This window comes from Aspergillus clavatus, genomic scaffold (genome assembly GCF_000002715.2).
Source record: "Aspergillus clavatus NRRL 1 1099423829802 genomic scaffold, whole genome shotgun sequence".
Taxonomy (NCBI): Eukaryota; Fungi; Ascomycota; class Eurotiomycetes; order Eurotiales; family Aspergillaceae; genus Aspergillus; species Aspergillus clavatus.
In genome coordinates this window covers 2,582,326-2,600,457 of record NW_001517097.1, presented here as the reverse complement: position 1 = coordinate 2,600,457, position 18,132 = coordinate 2,582,326, and the positions used below count along the sequence as shown (strand labels likewise).

The 18,132-nt window shown below is 55.2% G+C and overlaps 7 protein-coding genes across 7 annotated transcripts, besides 3 other annotated features; 1 reads left to right on the top strand and 6 right to left on the bottom strand.

Moving 5' to 3' along the window:
• Positions 1-80: 80 nt before the first annotated feature.
• Positions 81-2,684, bottom strand: ACLA_042120 (LipA and NB-ARC domain protein; the record flags this gene model as incomplete). The annotated part of the gene is made up of 6 exons (XM_001271415.1): positions 81-1,622; positions 1,693-2,004; positions 2,062-2,124; positions 2,178-2,421; positions 2,546-2,610; positions 2,682-2,684. 6 exons carry the CDS (start codon positions 2,682-2,684, stop codon positions 81-83), a joined length of 2,229 nt encoding a protein of 742 aa, XP_001271416.1.
• Positions 1,385-1,439: a microsatellite.
• A 393-nt stretch (positions 2,685-3,077) lies between the features above and the next one.
• ACLA_042110 (TDT family transporter) lies at positions 3,078-4,518 on the bottom strand (the record flags this gene model as incomplete). The annotated part of the gene is made up of 4 exons (XM_001271414.1): positions 3,078-3,227; positions 3,295-3,580; positions 3,654-4,388; positions 4,442-4,518. 4 exons carry the CDS (start codon positions 4,516-4,518, stop codon positions 3,078-3,080), a joined length of 1,248 nt encoding a protein of 415 aa, XP_001271415.1.
• An 890-nt stretch (positions 4,519-5,408) lies between these two features.
• On the bottom strand, positions 5,409-6,560 carry ACLA_042100 (arabinan endo-1,5-alpha-L-arabinosidase; the record flags this gene model as incomplete). Its single annotated transcript, XM_001271413.1, has 4 exons — positions 5,409-5,544; positions 5,617-5,702; positions 5,754-6,230; positions 6,294-6,560. 4 exons carry the CDS (start codon positions 6,558-6,560, stop codon positions 5,409-5,411), a joined length of 966 nt encoding a protein of 321 aa, XP_001271414.1.
• Positions 6,561-8,663: 2,103 nt separating this feature from the next.
• ACLA_042090 (putative cytochrome P450 monooxygenase) lies at positions 8,664-10,561 on the top strand (the record flags this gene model as incomplete). The annotated part of the gene is made up of 7 exons (XM_001271412.1): positions 8,664-8,681; positions 8,745-8,837; positions 8,888-9,422; positions 9,502-9,670; positions 9,725-9,829; positions 9,886-10,153; positions 10,208-10,561. 7 exons carry the CDS (start codon positions 8,664-8,666, stop codon positions 10,559-10,561), a joined length of 1,542 nt encoding a protein of 513 aa, XP_001271413.1.
• A 127-nt stretch (positions 10,562-10,688) lies between these two features.
• On the bottom strand, positions 10,689-13,116 carry ACLA_042080 (transcription factor domain-containing protein; the record flags this gene model as incomplete). The annotated part of the gene is made up of 4 exons (XM_001271411.1): positions 10,689-12,011; positions 12,058-12,760; positions 12,813-12,965; positions 13,031-13,116. The coding sequence occupies 4 exons, from the start codon at positions 13,114-13,116 to the stop codon at positions 10,689-10,691; spliced, it is 2,265 nt and encodes a 754-aa protein (XP_001271412.1).
• A 486-nt stretch (positions 13,117-13,602) lies between these two features.
• Positions 13,603-15,801, bottom strand: ACLA_042070 (putative copper amine oxidase; the record flags this gene model as incomplete). Its single annotated transcript, XM_001271410.1, has 4 exons — positions 13,603-13,738; positions 13,793-14,763; positions 14,834-15,410; positions 15,470-15,801. The coding sequence occupies 4 exons, from the start codon at positions 15,799-15,801 to the stop codon at positions 13,603-13,605; spliced, it is 2,016 nt and encodes a 671-aa protein (XP_001271411.1).
• A 29-nt stretch (positions 15,802-15,830) lies between these two features.
• Positions 15,831-15,859: a microsatellite.
• A 391-nt stretch (positions 15,860-16,250) lies between these two features.
• Positions 16,251-16,278: a microsatellite.
• A 16-nt stretch (positions 16,279-16,294) lies between these two features.
• ACLA_042060 (glycosyltransferase family 31 protein) lies at positions 16,295-17,880 on the bottom strand (the record flags this gene model as incomplete). Its single annotated transcript, XM_001271409.1, has 2 exons — positions 16,295-16,654; positions 16,735-17,880. 2 exons carry the CDS (start codon positions 17,878-17,880, stop codon positions 16,295-16,297), a joined length of 1,506 nt encoding a protein of 501 aa, XP_001271410.1.
• Positions 17,881-18,132: the final 252 nt, after the last annotated feature.

Genomic DNA, 18,132 nt, shown 5'->3' with positions numbered 1-18,132 from the left:
GATGTACGTAAACTGCAAGACGAGGATATAATGCGATACCACAGAACAAACCAAAAGGAATAAAAGGGGGGAGGGAAAAGCTAGAATCTCTTCCGTACAAAAGCCTCCAGCACCCCCTCCAGCGTCGTCCCCGCCCCCCGCGGCGAATACTGCTGCATCAGCATCGTGCGGGTCCCGCACGTCTGCAGGTTGATCTGCACCAGCTCCGGCACCGGCATGCCCGCCGCCTGGTACGACTCCACCAGTCGCTTGTAGTACCCTTGTGCCTCGGTGAACTGCTGCCGCGCCATATGCAATTGCGCCAGCGTGCTCAGCATCGCCTGCACGTCCGCGCTGTCCTTGCCCTTGCGCCCCTCCGCCCACTGCAGGTACCGCTTCAGCCACGGCGACGACAGCTCCAGCTTGTTGTCGTTGCTGTTGGCCGACACAAACGGCAGATACCCGGAGCCGTGGTGCAGCGCGTACAGGATGCCGATCGTCGCCACCAGGCTCATTGACTCCGGGTGCTCCGGCCCCAGCGCCTCCTCGGCCACCGCCAGCGCCCGCCGCAGCGTCTCCGATGCCTCGGTCGAGTTCTGCTCCAGCATCTGCAGCGTGCCCTGCAGCCGCAGCGCCCGGATGCTGACCGGATGCCGGGGGCCCAGCAGCTCCAGCAGCTCGTGCGCCAGCTGCGTCGCCTGCGCGGTCGTCTGCTGCGCCTCGCCGCTGAACCGCATGGTCAGCAGCTTCTCGCCGTCCTGCGTGCGCGCCGTGATCAGCACCTCGATGCCGTCCAGCACCGAGCACAGCACGCGGATGTGGTTGGCGCCCAGCACGCGCTGCAGCGCCGCCGTGCGCCGGTCCGCCTGGCTCATCGCGCTGCTCTCCTGGCCCAGGTTGCTGTATGCCCCGCTCAGCCGCCGCCGCGTGTCCAGCGTGTCCAGGTCGTCCTCGCCCAGGGCCATCTGCTGCCGCGCCAGCACGTTGGCCTCCACCGATTCGGCCTCCTGGAACCGTCCGCGCGCGCACAGGATCTCGCCCATCAGCGACTCCGCTCGCATCGTCAGCGCGTGCCGCGCCCCGAGCGTGCGCTGGCTCTGCTCCGATACCCACCGGCACCACTCCGTCGCCTTGGCCAGCTGCGCGTCCTCCACGTCGATCTCCGCCAGGTGGTACCCGATCACCAGCGTGGTGAGGTGGTCCGGCCCCAGCGTGCGCAGATGTTCCTGGAAGATCGCGTATTCCACGTTGCGCGCCTGGTCCCATCGGCCCTGATTCTTGTACTCGGCCGCCTGCTTCGAGCGCGGGTCGCTGTCCCCCGCCGCGTAGAGCGTGCCCACGATCCGCGGCCCGTTGGTCGGCTGCGGCGTCGGCGGGTACGGGGAGCTGCTGTTCGTGTGCATGCGTGGCGGCAGCGGCGGCGGCGCTCCGCCCGGGTGCGGCGACGGCGACGGCTGCGGGATGTACCCTTGCTCCGCGACGAGGACCTGGTTGGCGATCTGCTTGATGTTGCCCTGGATGAGCTTGTACATGGGGCCGCGCGACCCGACCTTGCACATCTGCGAGTGGTCGGCGTCGAGCTTCAGCCGCGTCTCGCGGTTACCAGGCAGGCCTAGGACGGCCGATTCCTCCTCTACCACCAACTGGGCTTGTGTTAGCTCCACCGGTTCCACACGCCGTTCGGACGGATGAAAATGGGTGTGATGAACGTACGTGGCTGACGGACGCGGGCCCCGCACCGGCCAACAGCACCTCCTTGCCCTCCACGAAACTCACCACCCGGTAGTCCTCCAGCTGGTGGCTGAACCGATTGGACATCTGCCGCGTGAACAGCGAGTCGTACTCCAGGCTGTTCAGCAGCTCGTTGCTCGCGTGTCCGCTCGACACGAACCGCGCCACCTTGGCCGCGATCTTGCCCACCTCGACGCCCTTGGCGCCGCGGTGCGGTGTCCCGAAGAAGACCAGCCCACACGTCGCCAGCCGGATGGCCGTGTACTTGGGGTCTTCGTGTGCGTTCAACAGCGCCTGTTCCATCAGTCTTGCTGCGTTGGTCATGGAGCTTAGTGGCAAAGGAAAACCTACCTGTTTGATCACCAATCCGCCCAGACTGTGTCCGATGAAGATGATCTTTGGAGGGCGCGTATTCTACCCTGTTAGCACACACGAGTCCCCCCCTCCTTCCTTCGGTGGGTACTCACGATTTGCGGGTCCCGCTCCATGTCCAACAGATTCAGCAGCGTGTTCGCATGATCTTTGACGCTCGCCGTCGACATGACCTGCGCGTTGGTCACATTCGAGTTGTAGCCGTACACGAAGACGCGCGAGTGCGGGATATCCTCGGGCAGGAGATCCCGCGGCCAGAAGGTGCCGTTCTGATGGCGCCAAGTGTCGAAGGGGTGGTCATTTCGACCGCGGGGGTTGAGGCCGTGGACGAAGATGAGGCTGTCGAGCGTGTCAATGTTCAGACTCAAGACATTTTCAAACTTAAGATTCTAGCTAGTCTCGATCGACCCGCAGTCCAGCGTGAGAAATGAGGGGGGGAGAGGGGCAGTGGAGGCTGGCTTACTCGATCTTGGGGGGCGAGGGAGGTGTAAAGACCTCCTCGAGGAAGGGATATTCGTGCTCAGTGTCCTAGTCCACCAGATCTTAGAATCAACGCTCAATCAACCTCCCGTTTGATAGATGAATAGATGAACACTCACCATGATGTTGCTGCTGAGGATGATGAAGTCGCAGCAGGCGGAGGGGGTTTGGATTCAAATACGGCCTTGCCTCAGCCGCAAGTCACGACGGCATCCATGTGATGGTGCACGCAGATACGAGACGCCTCCGTCGGCTGGAATTGCCCGGCGTCCAGTAGGTCATGACTTAGGACCATTGTACCTTCGGCGATATTACAGGACCGGGGGATGGATTGGTCAAGGCGTAGAAAAAGGAAATCCAAGCAGGCTGTGTCTGTGCTTGGCGGCTTACAGCTACAGGTTTGGTCTTATGAGCATTGAGGGGGGGGGAAAGAGTGCAGACGGACCACTCCTCCATGGACATTTACGATTGGGTGAGAGCGCGACGATCGGGCCGATAGTGCCCTTTCTTAATCACTAGGCCTGGCGAATGATGGCCTCTGGGGAATCCGCCTTGTCCTTCAGGTTCTGCAAACAAGGCGCATAGAACAGACTCCCGTGCCACGCGCCATGCACCGTCCGAGCGCCTACCACCAGCCACAGCAGGACCACTGCTGCCGCAAGAATCTACGTATCCGTACTTGGTCAGCTCGCGATCATCAAGACACTCGTTCCAGGGAAGTGGGAAGCCTACGGTCCCGAAGACCTGGAAGAAGATCAGGTCCATCTGCTGGCCCAGCAGGATGGTGTTGGCCGCATACACGCCCAGCGGAAAGGTGAACCCCCACCAGCCCATGTTAAAGGGGAACGGCGAGGCGTGGTAGATGGTCGCCATCGCAAAGACGAGCCAGATCAGGCCGAAGCTCCACATGAGCAGGGAGATGAAGAAGCCCAGCGTGTAGGCGATCGAGCCGGCGACCGGGTCGATGGCGGGATGCGAAGCCAGGAGGTTGCGCGTGACTTTTCCGAGATACAGGATTCTATGCCACTTGTCAGTTTCACCAATTTGACGATTAGAAGGTCACTGAGACTGAAGCAATGGAATAGAAATACCCGAATCCACCGAATCCTAGCGGCCCCAGTGGCAGAAAACAGCTCACGATTGTTTCGCGAGAGGGCAGTTTGTGCACCGCCAGCCGCTGGTAGTAGATCACCAGGATGGTCATCGCAAGCGGCGCGCCCATCCCCCACAGGACATACGAGACCAGCACGGTCGCTAACGCACGCTGCGGGTCCGGCAGGATCTCCGCGACTTCGGCGCCGGTGCCTGCAGCGACGATCGTGGCCGCGATGGGGAGGAGCTGCAGCGCGGTGATGCGCTCGAGCGAGGTGATGTAAGTTTGGGAGATTCTAGATATCTGTTCAGTGCAATTCCTGTCTGCATTTCCAATGCGCAAAGAAAAAGACAACAAGGCGTACAAGATGAATGAAAGCGACACCGTCACCGAGGCCGCCGCCACGGCGTCGAGGATCCAGAGAGCCCAGGCGAGGGTACGCGTCCACTCCCCCCAGATCGGTACACAGATCAACACCCACAGCTCGATGAGCGTGGCAAAGCCCATCGGACAGGTCGCGAGGAAGAGCGAGTTGGTGGGATCCTGGATCATCACGCTCCAGATCTCGGGGTAGAGGGTGTACCGCAGCAGCGACATGGCCAACACGGTAGCGAAGAGGACGAAATTTAGAATGAAGAAGACGAGGGAGACGTAGCGCAGGTACTCATGGCCAAACGGAATGATATGGAAGAGTATGGCGACAATTCCGGTGCCCATAGTCGTGGAGAACCATCTGTGCCTGTGTCAGTACTCTGTCTGCTGAAGAAGAGAAGCGAGGGAACTGACGAGGGACTGAAATTGCTGACGACACGGCGCCAGCCTGCGTGGTATTTGGGAGAATTTTTCTTGTTTCTCTTCTGCATGGTTTCGATGAGGGTTGTGACAATGACAATGACAATGAGGTAGATGAGATGAGTTGAGTTAAGTTGATGTTTCTTTCTGTCGCTCAACATTTATATTATTATTATTGACCTCGGCCGAGAGCGACATCGCCCTCCCGCTGCGGCGATTCCCCGACGCTTCTTTGAGATAGATAGCCTTTTGGTAGTCGATTAAATGGCTTCTTGTTGGATTGAAGCATTTGTCCATTCCCTCATTCATCCAATGGAGACGGACCTACGGTCATATCAACGAGAGACACCCTTGAATAGGTGTCTTACTGTCCCCCTATTCACTTACGACCCCCTACATCCTGACCAGTGAATGGGCATGGCAATGGTATGCGATATTTGATTCCCTCTGCCTGGAGAACATCCATTACTCCTGCCAGACAGCACTGCCATCTTACTGTAAAAGCACAGGTCTTCGAATGTGGAAGGGCCACCGGAGATTCAACTGACCATTATGCCGGTGTCAAAGCGGCCCATATCGCCCACAAAGTCGTCAATGGCGAGATCTAGCTGGTAGCGATATATGTAGGTATGGAGATGTAGCTCACGGGATCGATTGGAAGGGGGGAAACTGGCATTCATCATTTTCTCCAGTATCAAGTCTTCTAAATCGTCGTTGATGGTGATTCAAGCAGCATCGTTGCTGATTGCAACACAGGCTATCTTCTTTTTTTTTTTTTTTTTTACTGTAGTCTTCATCCTTCTACGCAAATCGATTCTTCGCTCATCAAGAGGAAAAGATTTCTTCAATCGGCAAAGTGATACACGCAGCCCACATGGGCGACAAGTGTGCTAGGACATGTTGGCAATGCGAAAGACGGTCCTAACAGGCACACCACATAAGCCCGATCTTCTTCTTCGCCTCACACCACAGGCCATCCACTGGAGAAGTCGATCTTGTTCCACCCAAAGCGCTTCTGGCCATCGGCATAGCCAATCCTGGTATCGACATAGTGGTAGTATAGCACCGGGCCAAGCGCCGGATCCGTGAAGACCCCCCTGAGGGTAATTAGTTAGCAACGGCTGCAGAACCATCCTAGAGCGTTGTGGTTCTGGAGCAGGACGACTTACTGCCCACCAGGTCCATAGACATGTCCATGGCTTTCAAGGACAACTGTGCCACCTCCGTTCGTGCAAGACACGCCGTGCTTATCGACCTAGACTCCAGTCAACGTGTGCAACCTTCCAACCCTGGTCAATGTCCTTACAAAGTGTCCAGTCGCCGATGTAGATCTACAGACCCGGATCTTATACTCTTTCCCGGCCGCTGGACGCGAGGTGTCATAACCACAGCAAATCCCACTGGAGAAGAAGAGATAATAATACTTCCCGAACTTGTACATGAACGCGCCCTCAACCGCATGGGTACCGGAAGGGTTATAGGCGATGTTGTACGGTCCGGAGGAAACAGCAGTTGCGGCCGAGTTCATCGGGGCCTGGTAGATGTCATGCCAGAAGGAACCAAAGGTCATGTAATAGTTTCCTCCATCGTGGAAGAGGTTGGCATCGATTGCATTGTATGGCTTGGACGAGCTGGATCGGATGCCCGTGGAACCGTGATCGGTCCACGAGTTCGGATCCATCGTCGCCGACGTCGCGAGGCCAATCGCAGAGTCTTGCGAACCGAACGCGGACACCGAATAATACAAGTGGTACGCCCCGTTGACGAGCGAGATATCAGGTGCCTATACGCCAGTCAACCCTCGAGTTCCAAGTCCATTGCCAGTTGGATTGGACGCATCACTCACCCAGAGATCGGTCTTTCCGGGTAGGTTAATGGACGATCCCCTTGGTAGCACAGAGCCTAGCACGGTCCACGGACCCTTGATGGAAGACGAAGATGCATAGGAGATCTTGTTTCCGGTCGAAAAGCGAAAGTATTTTCCATCCGACTGCCTGCGAATGAGGGCGGGATCATGGATATTGCAAGCCCCCGAACAGGATCCGGGGTTTGCATAGCCATGGGCCAGGCCTGCGAGACAGGCAATAGTGGTCACGAATGTTGATGGATGCATTGGCGTTGTGAGATTCTTTTCATATCTTGGATGAGAGAAGGGCGCGAGGCATAACGAGGCAGACGGCGGTGCTATTTATATCTGTCTGCTCTGCGATCGAAGCAATCAGCTAACCCATCGTCTGTCGCACGCTATTTGTGCGAAGCATTTGTCCGTGCAGAACTCCGGTGGGAGGGCCGTTTCAGAGTGGCTCTAACGAAGCTGTCGACTGGTTTCATCTAAATTCCGGTCCGTGTCAGAAATAGCTGAGCACCGGGGAGGGAGTCCGGCAATGTCCTTTGCTGTAGGGGTTCTACCGCTACACTCAAAAGGTGTCCAGACTCTAGTTAGTCAGTATCAGTAGCGTATGACATCCTTGATCGGTGCCACTACTATACTCCCAAGCAGCAATCGTAATAGACCACGGTAACAATATTCGCCGGTTCTTGTCTTATCAGCTGCATACGTCCAGCCCCATCCTGCAGAACCCGAGGTTGTGAAAAAGTGCGAGATGATGAATAGGGCTTCTTCAGAAGCACTCCAGACTCTCTTCTGCAACTTGAAGCCTTCACGTCGGTCCATATGACTCGCTTCGGGTTCCCTAATAACCGATTGGTGAAATCACTCCGCCTGACGTTCCATCTTGACTCGTTTCACAACAGGTGCGGGTGTTTCAAGCAACGACTGGCAGGAACATTCACCAGTTGCACTCTCGACATCAATATCACCCCGGTAGTTGATTGATGTGCAGCGAAGCGTGCAATATAGCAGTCATCCAGGCGTCGGGACACCCGACACTTCCTGCATGTCGTCCTCCAATGCATTTTCAACAATGGAAGGCCCCGTTTATCCCCCATCGCACAAAGTTAGTTAGTTCTCATGCTGTGCACTCTGCACTCTGCAGCGAATGCGTGGAGCTGACAGGTCCACCGTCACTGCCATAGAATACCCACAATCTCAAATCGAATTGTCGATCATGCCTGAACACCTGCATGACGTGGGAGGGCGTTCGGCAGAGAGATCCGAGCAAGTGATTAGTATTTAGCCATGCTAGTTGCCACTGAAGCAGAGATCAACGAGTTCCTCGATCGAACAACAATTGAGAATGTCCAAATTGCCGAGGCTCGAGGGGGTCAGCCCCAAGCGAGTAAATATCGCCACCAGAATGAGTCGCCAGCCTCAGAACTAGGGCCTGCCTGGTCAACAGGAAACAGCTCTCTCCATGTGAAGTATCGGCCAGGATGACATGGACAGTTGGACCGAAGAGCTAAAGCAGTGGAGAAACAATTGTTCATGTTTCAGACTGACTATCAGCTCTCCACTCGGGCCTGGCATCCACGAACGCCAGTTGTATTTTTAACTCTTCCATGTCGAAGGCTTGCTGTCGTTCGATCCGCTTATCCCTTGATGTCTGATCGGCGATTTGCTCCATCCCTTTCCACATGAACAATGTCCCAGCTCAGGTACAACCTTCCCTTTGGCGGCGATCACGAGTCCCCTTGCTGACCTTCTTTATTCCCAGCTGGGTCTGTCCATCGTTTTCGTACCAATAGGCATGTCCCCAAGTGAGGAACATGATCGCTTTGCCTTGAAAGCTTGGACAGATCATAAATTCCGCAGCTAGTGTCTCGAGAAAGGTCTCGGAACTAGAGACAGTCGTCATTGGCAGAGAGATATGATGCATCGAATGCCGCGCACAACACTGGCAATAAGGTAGCTTCACCCTTGCTTCGACGGGCATGCCATTTCGTATTCGTGTTCACGCCTCAATCAGCTCGTCCCGACTTGAATACACGCCTGCTATGCCGCGCGACTCGAACCCATCTGCAGCCCCGTGGAAGGACGGCGCATCAGCGAGCCTTTTCCAGGGCTCCTTCGCCACATCCCTTTTTCCTCCTTGTTTACCGCAAGGAATAAAACTGGATGGCCTCAGCGCCTACAATTTGCTCAATATCCCTCGCTCAATCTCTCAGTCTCCGTTTTGAACTGGCCGAATTTCTCCATCGATGGGCGGATACACTGCGTACTGGATGCTGTCTGTTATACTCTCTGCTCGGCCAACTCTCTCGACCTCGGTATTATCCGATTAACACGCGCCGGACTACCGCCGTCGGACCTGCCATTATGCAGGCCATCATTCTGGTAAGGGCCCGTCCTCCGGGGATTGCATTGAGTGCGTGCTGACCGGCGAGGCCCGTCGTGCAGTCGCTCTTCTTCTTCGTTGCATATGTTATTTACCGCACATATTTCGATCCGTTGGCCAACGTCCCGGGACCCCGGTTTGCGAAGTTATGCCCGGTGAGAGCCCTATCCGCACGGTCAAGCAAGGTTGATATTGACGGGGACAGTCGTGGATCATTAGTATCCTGTGGACCAACAAGGTCAACTATAGTATAGACGAGCAACATCGCAAGCATGGTATGATTTTAGATATCCCTCAGTGTGCTTTCCTCCCCCTCCCTTTCAGAGCAGCCATATTGACGGGAACAGGCGACGTCGTGCGTCTCGGGCCAACCGAACTCTCCTTCTCCACCATCAGCGCCCACGATACGATCTACAACACTGATGCCGCTACTTTCACAACGCCCGGATCCATCCAATGCTGTGGACGGAACCTCATCCACCCCGGCCTCACATTCGTCGTCCAGCGCAGTGTTGCCGAACAGAAAGAGCTGCGGAAGATCTTCGCGCCCGCATTCCGTCTCGCACTCACGGGGGGCATTGAAACCAACATCACGAACCGGTTCAATGAGCTCCTGGCCGCTCTGGACATCAGGCCGGGAATGTCAAAGTGCATGAACCTTACCCATTGCCTGGAGCAATTGGAGTGGAATCTCATTGGCGATTTGGGATTGGGACAGCCCGTCCCGGACAGCCTCAGAGGTATACTCTCCTGAGAAGCGCATTACATGGAAGAATGTCAGCATGAGGTTTTTGATGGGCTAACTGAACCACCATCTAGGCGGCTGGACCGGATACAAGAATCACCAGCATATGATTGGGGCGGCATACGAGCTGGGCTCGTTCCTCCTGACCCGGCGCGGTTTCCCAAAGATCCTTGACATCGTTGGCAAGATATGGCCGCAGATTCTGCTGGAAGAGGGGTTTCTCTCCAACCTCGCTATCAAACAGTATGTCTAACGAGTCTTTCTTCCTGTGTCGTGGCTAACATGGTATCACTGCAGGCGAACAGAGGGAAAGAACACGTTCGTTTCACAGGCTTTGCCGTACAAGAGCGAGAAGTTCCCTCTGATGGGCACAGAGATGCCTGGCAACGTCATTGGCATTATGTGAGTCTAACGCGTTCCGTACGAACTAGTGAGCGAGCAGAACTGATTTAGCGTAGGGTCGCATCATACGAAACGTCAGAATCGACTCTACGCGCAACTCTTTGCGCACTACTGAGCAACCCTGCTTATTACAAAGCTTTGCAACACGAGATTCGGTCGACCTTCTCGACCCTCGAATCGATCACCGACAGCCAGCTCGTGGGACTTCGGTTCCTGAACGGCTGTGTCAATGAGGGTCTGCGACTCTGGCCTGGCTTGAATGGGAAATTCACCAGTCGGTTATCCACCGGCGGTGTGATAGACGGTGTTTATGTGCCTGCCGGCGTGAGTCTTTCCAGCTCCTTCAGTCTCAGAACCCCACTAATCATCCGCCCATAGTATATCGTCTCGGCGGATCTATATAGTATCCAGCGCAACCCGAAATACTGGCATGAGCCCGACTCCTTCAAGCCCGAGCGCTGGTTCGACGGCCAGAACAAGGATGAACTGCGCGCCTTCCGGCCGTTTTCAGTGGGCCCGCGCTCATGCCCGGGACGCCAAATGGCGCTGCAGAAGGTCCGCCTCACCCTGTCCAAGTTCGCCTTCTCGTTTGATATGGAGTTTGTCAATCCTGATTTCGACTGGCAACGCGATGTGCCGTCTGGCTTTTTGTGGGGCTCGGCGGATGTCATGGTCCGCATTTCGCGTTCGGATCCTCCTCAGGCGATCGATGAGCGTGTTGCAGCTGCGTGACGTATGATTGGCAAGGAGGGTTTGCTTTTTTGGCTTCGTGTAGATTGTATCCGATATAGATCCAGTTTGAGGACGGAAATTAGTATATGATAATCACCGTTCTATGAAGTTTCGGCCAGTCGTCGGGTTATAGCAACCCGGCCATCACTCTTGTGAGCGCTTCATCCTCTGCCTGGAAAGCATCGAACCCTTCAACCCCTGCCTCGGGTACGAGCCCTTCATTATGTGTAGTAACCCCGTTCCCCATCCGCGAATCGAAATAGAACCCGCCCGCCATCTCGAAAAAGCTAGTCAAATCCTCGCAGCTGGTGTCATCTATCGGGCCGGCGGCCGCGGTGGTTGCTATACGGAAATGCGCGGATGCAGGCGCTGACGCCGACGCCGACGCTGAAAGCTGCGGTGTGGGTATCCCTGACACCCCTCGCTGAGCGTACGGAGATCTCGAAGAGCCAGCCACAGACAGCCCCGCGGTTCCCGCATGGCGAGACCCACCGCTCTTCTGCTGCTGCTCGTGCAGAGGACGCTGGCCGTGCTGCCCCTGACGGCACGGGCGGGGCGATCTCGCACCCAGATTCATCCAAATCATCTTCAAGCTTCGGATGATTTTCTGCAGGCGGCGGGAGGTACGCGCGCGTGTCGACGACCGCCGCACCATATCCACGGCGGCGTAGAATTCCGGCCGAACGACCTGGCTAAACCGTCCGGGGGCATGCAGAACAGCGAGGAATAGTGCGGCGAGTGCCGAGATTAGAAAGTAATTAAACGGCTCCGGGCGCTGGAAGTACAGATCCGAGACGCGGGAGAAGTAGTCGAGCATGTGCACGGTGCTCTTTGCGGTTTCTACGGCGGTCGAGGCCCCCGGGACGTTTGCTTCGATGCTCTCGCTGCTGAGCAGGTTCTGGCGGTATACGAGGATGCGAAGTTGATTTGCCTGGAGGGCGAGCAGGACCTGTAGCATCATCATGCTGTCGGGCTGGGAGTGCGCCGGGTCGCTGGGGTGCTGAGGCAGATCGAAGCGCAGCTCCGGCGGGATGGACTGGATCCATTGCTGGACCTGGAAGTCGAGGTAGGAGCAGTAGTCTGCAGTTGCGGCGCGCGGCCGGCTGCGCCAGCCCACAACAAGCCCCCAGATCTTGGTGCTGAGGCGCGCGTAGTTGATCATGCAGGTGAGGTATGGTGTGGCCGTGCCGGGCTCAGGCAGGTTAGTGTCCATGTCCGAGTCCTGGATGGCAAAGGGGAGTCCTGTGCCGAAGGACCACTTCCGGTCCAGGACGTAGATACACCAGAAGAGCCGGCTGGCCCATTCACATTGGAGTTCGCCGGGGAAGACACCGCCGGTTTTCTGCCAGGTCTCCTGGCAGTGCAGGCCTAACTGCATGGATCCTCGTACAGCCATGCCGATCAGACGCCAGGAGATGACCTCGTCGTCGCGGTAGGAATGGAAAATGGACTGCCCAAGTCAGAAGAGTGGCACAGAGAACAAGATCGGATCATACCAGCAGAGTCAAAATGAGCAGCTCCTTCATATCCACCTCGGGGATGTTCACTCTCGTCGCAAACTGACCCTCCACGCTATCCGCTAGCAGCGCCGCCCTCTCACTACGCCCATGCGACTCCACCAGCAACGCTGTCGCAAGGAGGATCTTCAAGACCTCGACATCCCTCGCAAAGAACCAGTCCTGATCCGTCGTCGCCAGCGGACTGGGCCCAGGCTGGTCCTTATGACGGAAGAAATCCGCGATATACCCACGGACACTATCAAGGTCGACGCAGGGGTACATCAACCCTACCATATTCTCATACACGGTTACTAGACGCAGCGCCTCAGCGCGTCCCAGGCCCCCCAGCGGATCATCCGGACTAATCTGCTCTTCCGGTGCCGGAGCGGGGCTCTGCACGACGATTGAAACAAGATCGTCGCCGCTGTCCCCGTCCATCTCCTCCGATGCCCTCTGCCGCGCCGTGAGCCCGAATTCCGCACTCGTTGGTCCGACAAAGGATGGCGACTGGGGACGGTTCATGATGCGATGGAGTCCCGCGTTCATCGATATCGAGGACCCAGTTGACACGGCGGTGGGAGTGTTCCTTGCCATAGCCGGGGAGGCAGATTCCAGCTGTCGCAGGCGACTTGCCATGGCTCGCATCTCGCGCTGCAGGGTTTCGATCTGATGATCAACCGTGCTAAGTCGAGATGATAACCTGCGTCGTGTGAGCCAGCTCCATGCACATAATAACCTCTGAGCTCCCATACCCATCATCTCTTTGCTGCGCCTCAGGAGACGTCGGTGTCCTGAGGGTGAACGAGTGCGCGTTGGGGACGTAGACACAGGACACATTGTCGCGGGCACAGCGCACGCAGACACGTTCGCCGCTACATTTCAACTTTCGTCGCTTGCACTCATTGCTGAAGCCTCCTGTTAGAGCTTTCCATCTTACTAGACTCGAAGAAAGGCGGGGTGGGAAACACACCAGGCGACCTGCGTGTACTTGGCCCGTTTCTTACTTCGAGGCGGATCTGGGCTACCAGCTCCGCGCTTGGGGGATTCCGAGTCCATGGTCTGAGAGCTGGCCCCGCGTACTCATCGGTTGTGACGACTAAATCGCATCGGCAAGTAGGTATTAGATTCCGATGAAAATAAGATGGCCTGGCGCTTGGCAGAAGGGTTATATCAACGGATAATGCGACTGGGAGGAGGAATCAACAACAACGATGGAATGAGTCGAGGAAAGTCCATTCCGAACATCCCGAGGCCGGAGGGCGGAATAGATGCGGGGTGCCTTATTGCCCAGGCATCGATGCACGGCTACTGATTTGTACTTGAAACTACGATCTATCATGAGCATAACGAAAAGAGGTGGTTGAAGCAGCTTCAATATTGTTACTTGAGATCTTGTATGTAATTTGGAAAATCGATTAATGATGTACAAGAATATACACGTCAAACACCGTCAGTCAGTCAACCCGTAAATCCAACCTCCTTGTCACTGTACAATATATGTTTCAATCTTCAATATCTGATCGTCAGTCGGAGAATATCAAATCAAATGTGAGATTTGCGGCAGCACTCTGACTGGACTACCCGCGAAGCATCATTCTTGCTCGACGGAACGTCGAGAGAGGGGTTCGCGGTGAAGAAGTCGGCGGGCCGGATCATCAGTTGGAATATCTCGACGGGCCTATGTGACGGTTAGCATGTTTTCAGGATACGATATATAAGAGAAGCAGCTTACATCACAGGCCAATCCTCGACTCGAGGGTTGTGGGTGATGCCAAAAGTACTCCAGACAACCACGTCGGTGTCAACGACCGAGTCTCCACGCTTGACAGCGTCAGAGACGCCCTCCACTTCTTGCTGGCTCTGCAGAGTATAGCGTCCTCCGGCGTACAGCTCGCCATCGCGATGCTTGGTTACCCAGACATGGTGCTGCGCAAACTGTGCGCGCTTTGCTTGGATAGAATCGGGGTCGGCCAACAAGCGCTGCGTCGCCAGTGGAATGAACTTGTAGGCAACAGGGTGGCCACTGATCGGGTTCTTCTTGTGAGGGTTGATCATTTTGATGGTCCGATTCAGCTCAGGGGCGGCGTCGAGGTAGCATGCCCGCTCCAGTGTCTGCCGGGTTACTTGGTAAAAGTTGCCCATTGGATTAGTCACTTCGTTCATGGGAACGGCATGAGATTCCTCCACGACAACGGAGTTGTTAGGTCCATCAATGGCAGGGTCCATCCGGATACAGAAGATGTGTTGGTGATTCTGGGCTAGGACACCACCGCTGACAACGTTACCGTACTCGCTGAATTTGCCCGCATCGATATTGACCACATTCAGGATGCCCGTAGCACGGGACTCGACGGTGATGCCACCAGACTGATCGAACTTGTAGGCGAAGATATACTCGTAGTTGGCCAGGGTAATGATGAACTGCACGACCAACTCCCGGTTGCGGGTGACGACGGCACGGCCGGTTCGCCAGTTGGAATGTTTCCATGCGATACCGTTGTCCTGTTCGTGCAGGCAGATCGCATTAGGTAACGTCTTTGCAACACCGTCGGAGCCAGTGATGACAGCATCAAAGTATTTGATTACGCCGAGGCAATCACAGCCGATGGAAAGATTGTTGGCCATGTTACCACCACCGCCATCACCGAAGTCAAATGCTTGCTTGCGGTGATATGGAGGGCGAGGGTCGGCATATGGTACCGTCTGCGGTTTTCGAGTTAGTTTTGTTTTTCTATTTTCCCCCATTTTTGAGGGCCTTTGTAAGCCAACTTACCATCTCACTAATGGCCAATCGGTACATAACGCTACGGCCGTCGTACCAGACGTCGTGAATGGTTGCACCTTCACGAGGGTTGAAAGCCACACGGAAACGCCACTTCTGCCACTCGACCAGTGATTCATTGGTGATGCGGAACGATGGGCCCTCCGGCTGCACGACATTCAGTGGCTTAAGATCCTTCCGTGTGCCTTCAGGCAGAAGCTCCGGCACATAGTCCGACGCCTTGCAGTGTCCGATGATGTCGCGCTGGAATGTTTGCTCAGTCAAACCATCTCCTTTGCCACCAGTGGCCGGACGATCCACTCGGATAATTTCTTGAGTATGGGCGTCCATGACGGGGATCAGCGGTAAGGGATAGGAGTAGAAGTTCGCATCAGCATTGTTCTTGGTCTTGTCCGTAGCGAAACAGAGGCCCTGGAAGTACCGCCGCTTTTCCTCGGTGTAATCGAGTCCACCGTAGGGCCATGGTTCGATGGTTACTTCGAAGCCTGGGGGCAGGTCAAAGTCCGCAAGGGCCTTCTGGAACAAAGGAGAGGCAAAGCATCGCTCGACGAGGGTATCGAATTCGCTCCTACAATGGCCTAGTGAGTAGGAAGCAATCATGTATTCCAGGATTCCAGTCAAAACTACAATGTAAGTGCAGCGTGGTGTTGTTTCCCGACAATATGGTGCTTGATGCGCTTCCGCGATCCCACATCCACCACTGATTCATGATATGCGGGGATGCGATCAGCACCGATGACATCGTATTGGCAAGTCGCAAGGCGAGGCGGACGAGGAGTAGTCGGGCTCAGACGACCAGCGTGCTCAAGGGCAAGAAAATTGCGCAATTCAGCCTTGGGGGGCTCTAGCAGATAGATCTCCCGGAAGTCGATGACCGTATCAGGGTGTGCTGCGAGGACGACATCGCGAGCAATGTTGGTCTCTGCTTCGGAGAGAATTGAAAGAGGATGGGGGGCCATGATGAGATGAGGTTGTGAGTGTGAGAGAGAGAAGAAGGAGAAGAAGAAAGAAGAAGAACATTCGGGGGACACAGCCGCCGTTTTGTATCTCCTCATCTCCACCCAGCGCATCTCTTGCCGCATTGGGACGAGGAGAAAGAGCTCGGAATGGAACACCGGAATGGTCGGAAGAAAGCTGGAGGCGGAACACTTCCGTTGGACACCCTAATCGGATACGAGATGAGCCATCAGGGTATCGATGGGGATGATACTGATGGAATAATAATAGATCATATTCATGATATGTGCTAGAAGTGTTGGGTATAACATTAATATACATCGAGAGTCCCATATTTTCGGGGGTGGTATCGTGACATGGACATCAAAGACATCAAGGGACTACACCCACAGGATCATGGCTTGTTGTTCACTCCCCCCCAAGCGCCAAAAATGCAGATATTCCAGGAAGGAAAAAAAAAATAAAAATAAAAATAAAAAACACGCGCGATATATATCAGAATATGCGCTTCAAGCTCGGCTGCACCCACAAGGCCTTCGGGCATTGGTGTGACATCCGCCACTTCTTGATATTCTCGACGTCCCAGCCAGCGGAGAGTTGCGATTCCGGGGGATTGATCTTCTGCGAGCCAAGCCGCATCGATCGGACAAAGATGCATTGCCTACTGGAGTTGTAGGTGTACGACAAGCACTCATGGTGGTCATGACATGCTTTCCGACAGGCAGCGAGTGAGGTGTGCGCAGGGGACTCCGGAGGTTCTTGGAAACCACCCCAGTCACCATTGTCCCAGTCGGTCTTTTCCGTCAGTGTGTCCAGCTTCAAGAGATCCATCAAATCGGCGTAGAGCAGAGGGGTCTATGCGAATATGAATTAGTTATCATCAAAAAAATTGAGCAATATGCGGACGACCGATATGCAAAATCAAGGAGACGTACAGTCCGATCGCGTTGATTCTCAAACTGGATCAACGCTTTCATATCCGCGAACTGGGTTTTGTGCAGACTGATGACTGGCTGACACCAATGCGCATCATTGAAAGGAATCCCGTGGAGCGCATGCGGATTGAACATTGGCCACAGTCCGGACAGAGTCACGCCTTTTTTATACAGCGCCCAACCCAGTACGGAATCGCCACAGCAGTCGGACTTGATCAGATCGGCGAACTGCATGGAGAAGGACGGCTGCGTGTATTCCCCGAGAGAACCAACACTCCTCTTGAGCAATTTGTCGACTGCGCCCGCAGAAAGTACGAAGCCCGCTCCGCCATACGCAAAGTATGTCTTCTTACCGTCGTCCCGTCTGCCAGGGGACGGGGAGCCAAAGTACAGTGGAGTTCGCGAGTCATATTGGTCCAGAAGCCGGAACATATTATCCCAGAACATGTAGGTGTCCGTTTCGAGAAAGACGTACCACTGGGCGGTCGGGTTGATTTCGTATGCTCGCTCTACCATGGGCAAGAACTTGAACCGGTCGAGGTTCCAGCCCTTGGAGCCATCGATTGGCTTGTCATCTCCCCGCCGCAGTGCTTCGTACGCTTCATAGTCGCGGGTGTTGTTCCAGAAAGACGAAGGGTATGAGGCGAGCACATCATGTACATGGTGACCATTGAGCTTCGATTCATGATCGGACACGACGATCAGATTGGGAATGCAGCGGGTGACGGTAGAAATATGGGAATCGACACGGTCTGCGGGCTCTGAGGAACCGATTTTCAAAGTTATCTGGATTTGCGACGTGATATAGGCGGGGAAAGTGTCGCAGAGGGGATCCTCTTGTGATTCGAGATCAGGCGACAGCTTCTCACCATCTCCCTTCTTCATTTGTGGGCGGAAGCGCGATATGGTCTCCCATTCCCAATAATCGACCTCATTCTTCTGGCCGACCACATGCTGATAGATCGTAGAAGCGTCGCGTAGGCTGCGTGGGCCTCCAAACCCAAGATTTAAAGCAATCGCAACAACCGCAATCAGAAAGATGCATGCCGCGACGTGTATTGTTCTGCGCGACAATATTGCCTGGGGCCGACCACGAAAAGAGTGGAGCGAAGAGAAAAGAGATTTGATCATGGTATTCAACGGCATTTTAGAGACATGATTTGTGATCTGCTGGAGGGAAAACTAGCACATTAATTGTTTAGTAGAGATGGAGACGCCAACGTTGGGACTCGGGAAAGATGAGGATAACAGAAAAAAAGGGGAACGAGTCGCGATCAAATGCAAAACGATCAATACCCCTGTAGGAGCTAGAAAATATCATGTCCCCAGTGTCCAGAATATCAGTATCCAAGACAAGTGTGGTTGGCCTCTGAACGGCCATCACGAACGATCCACCGA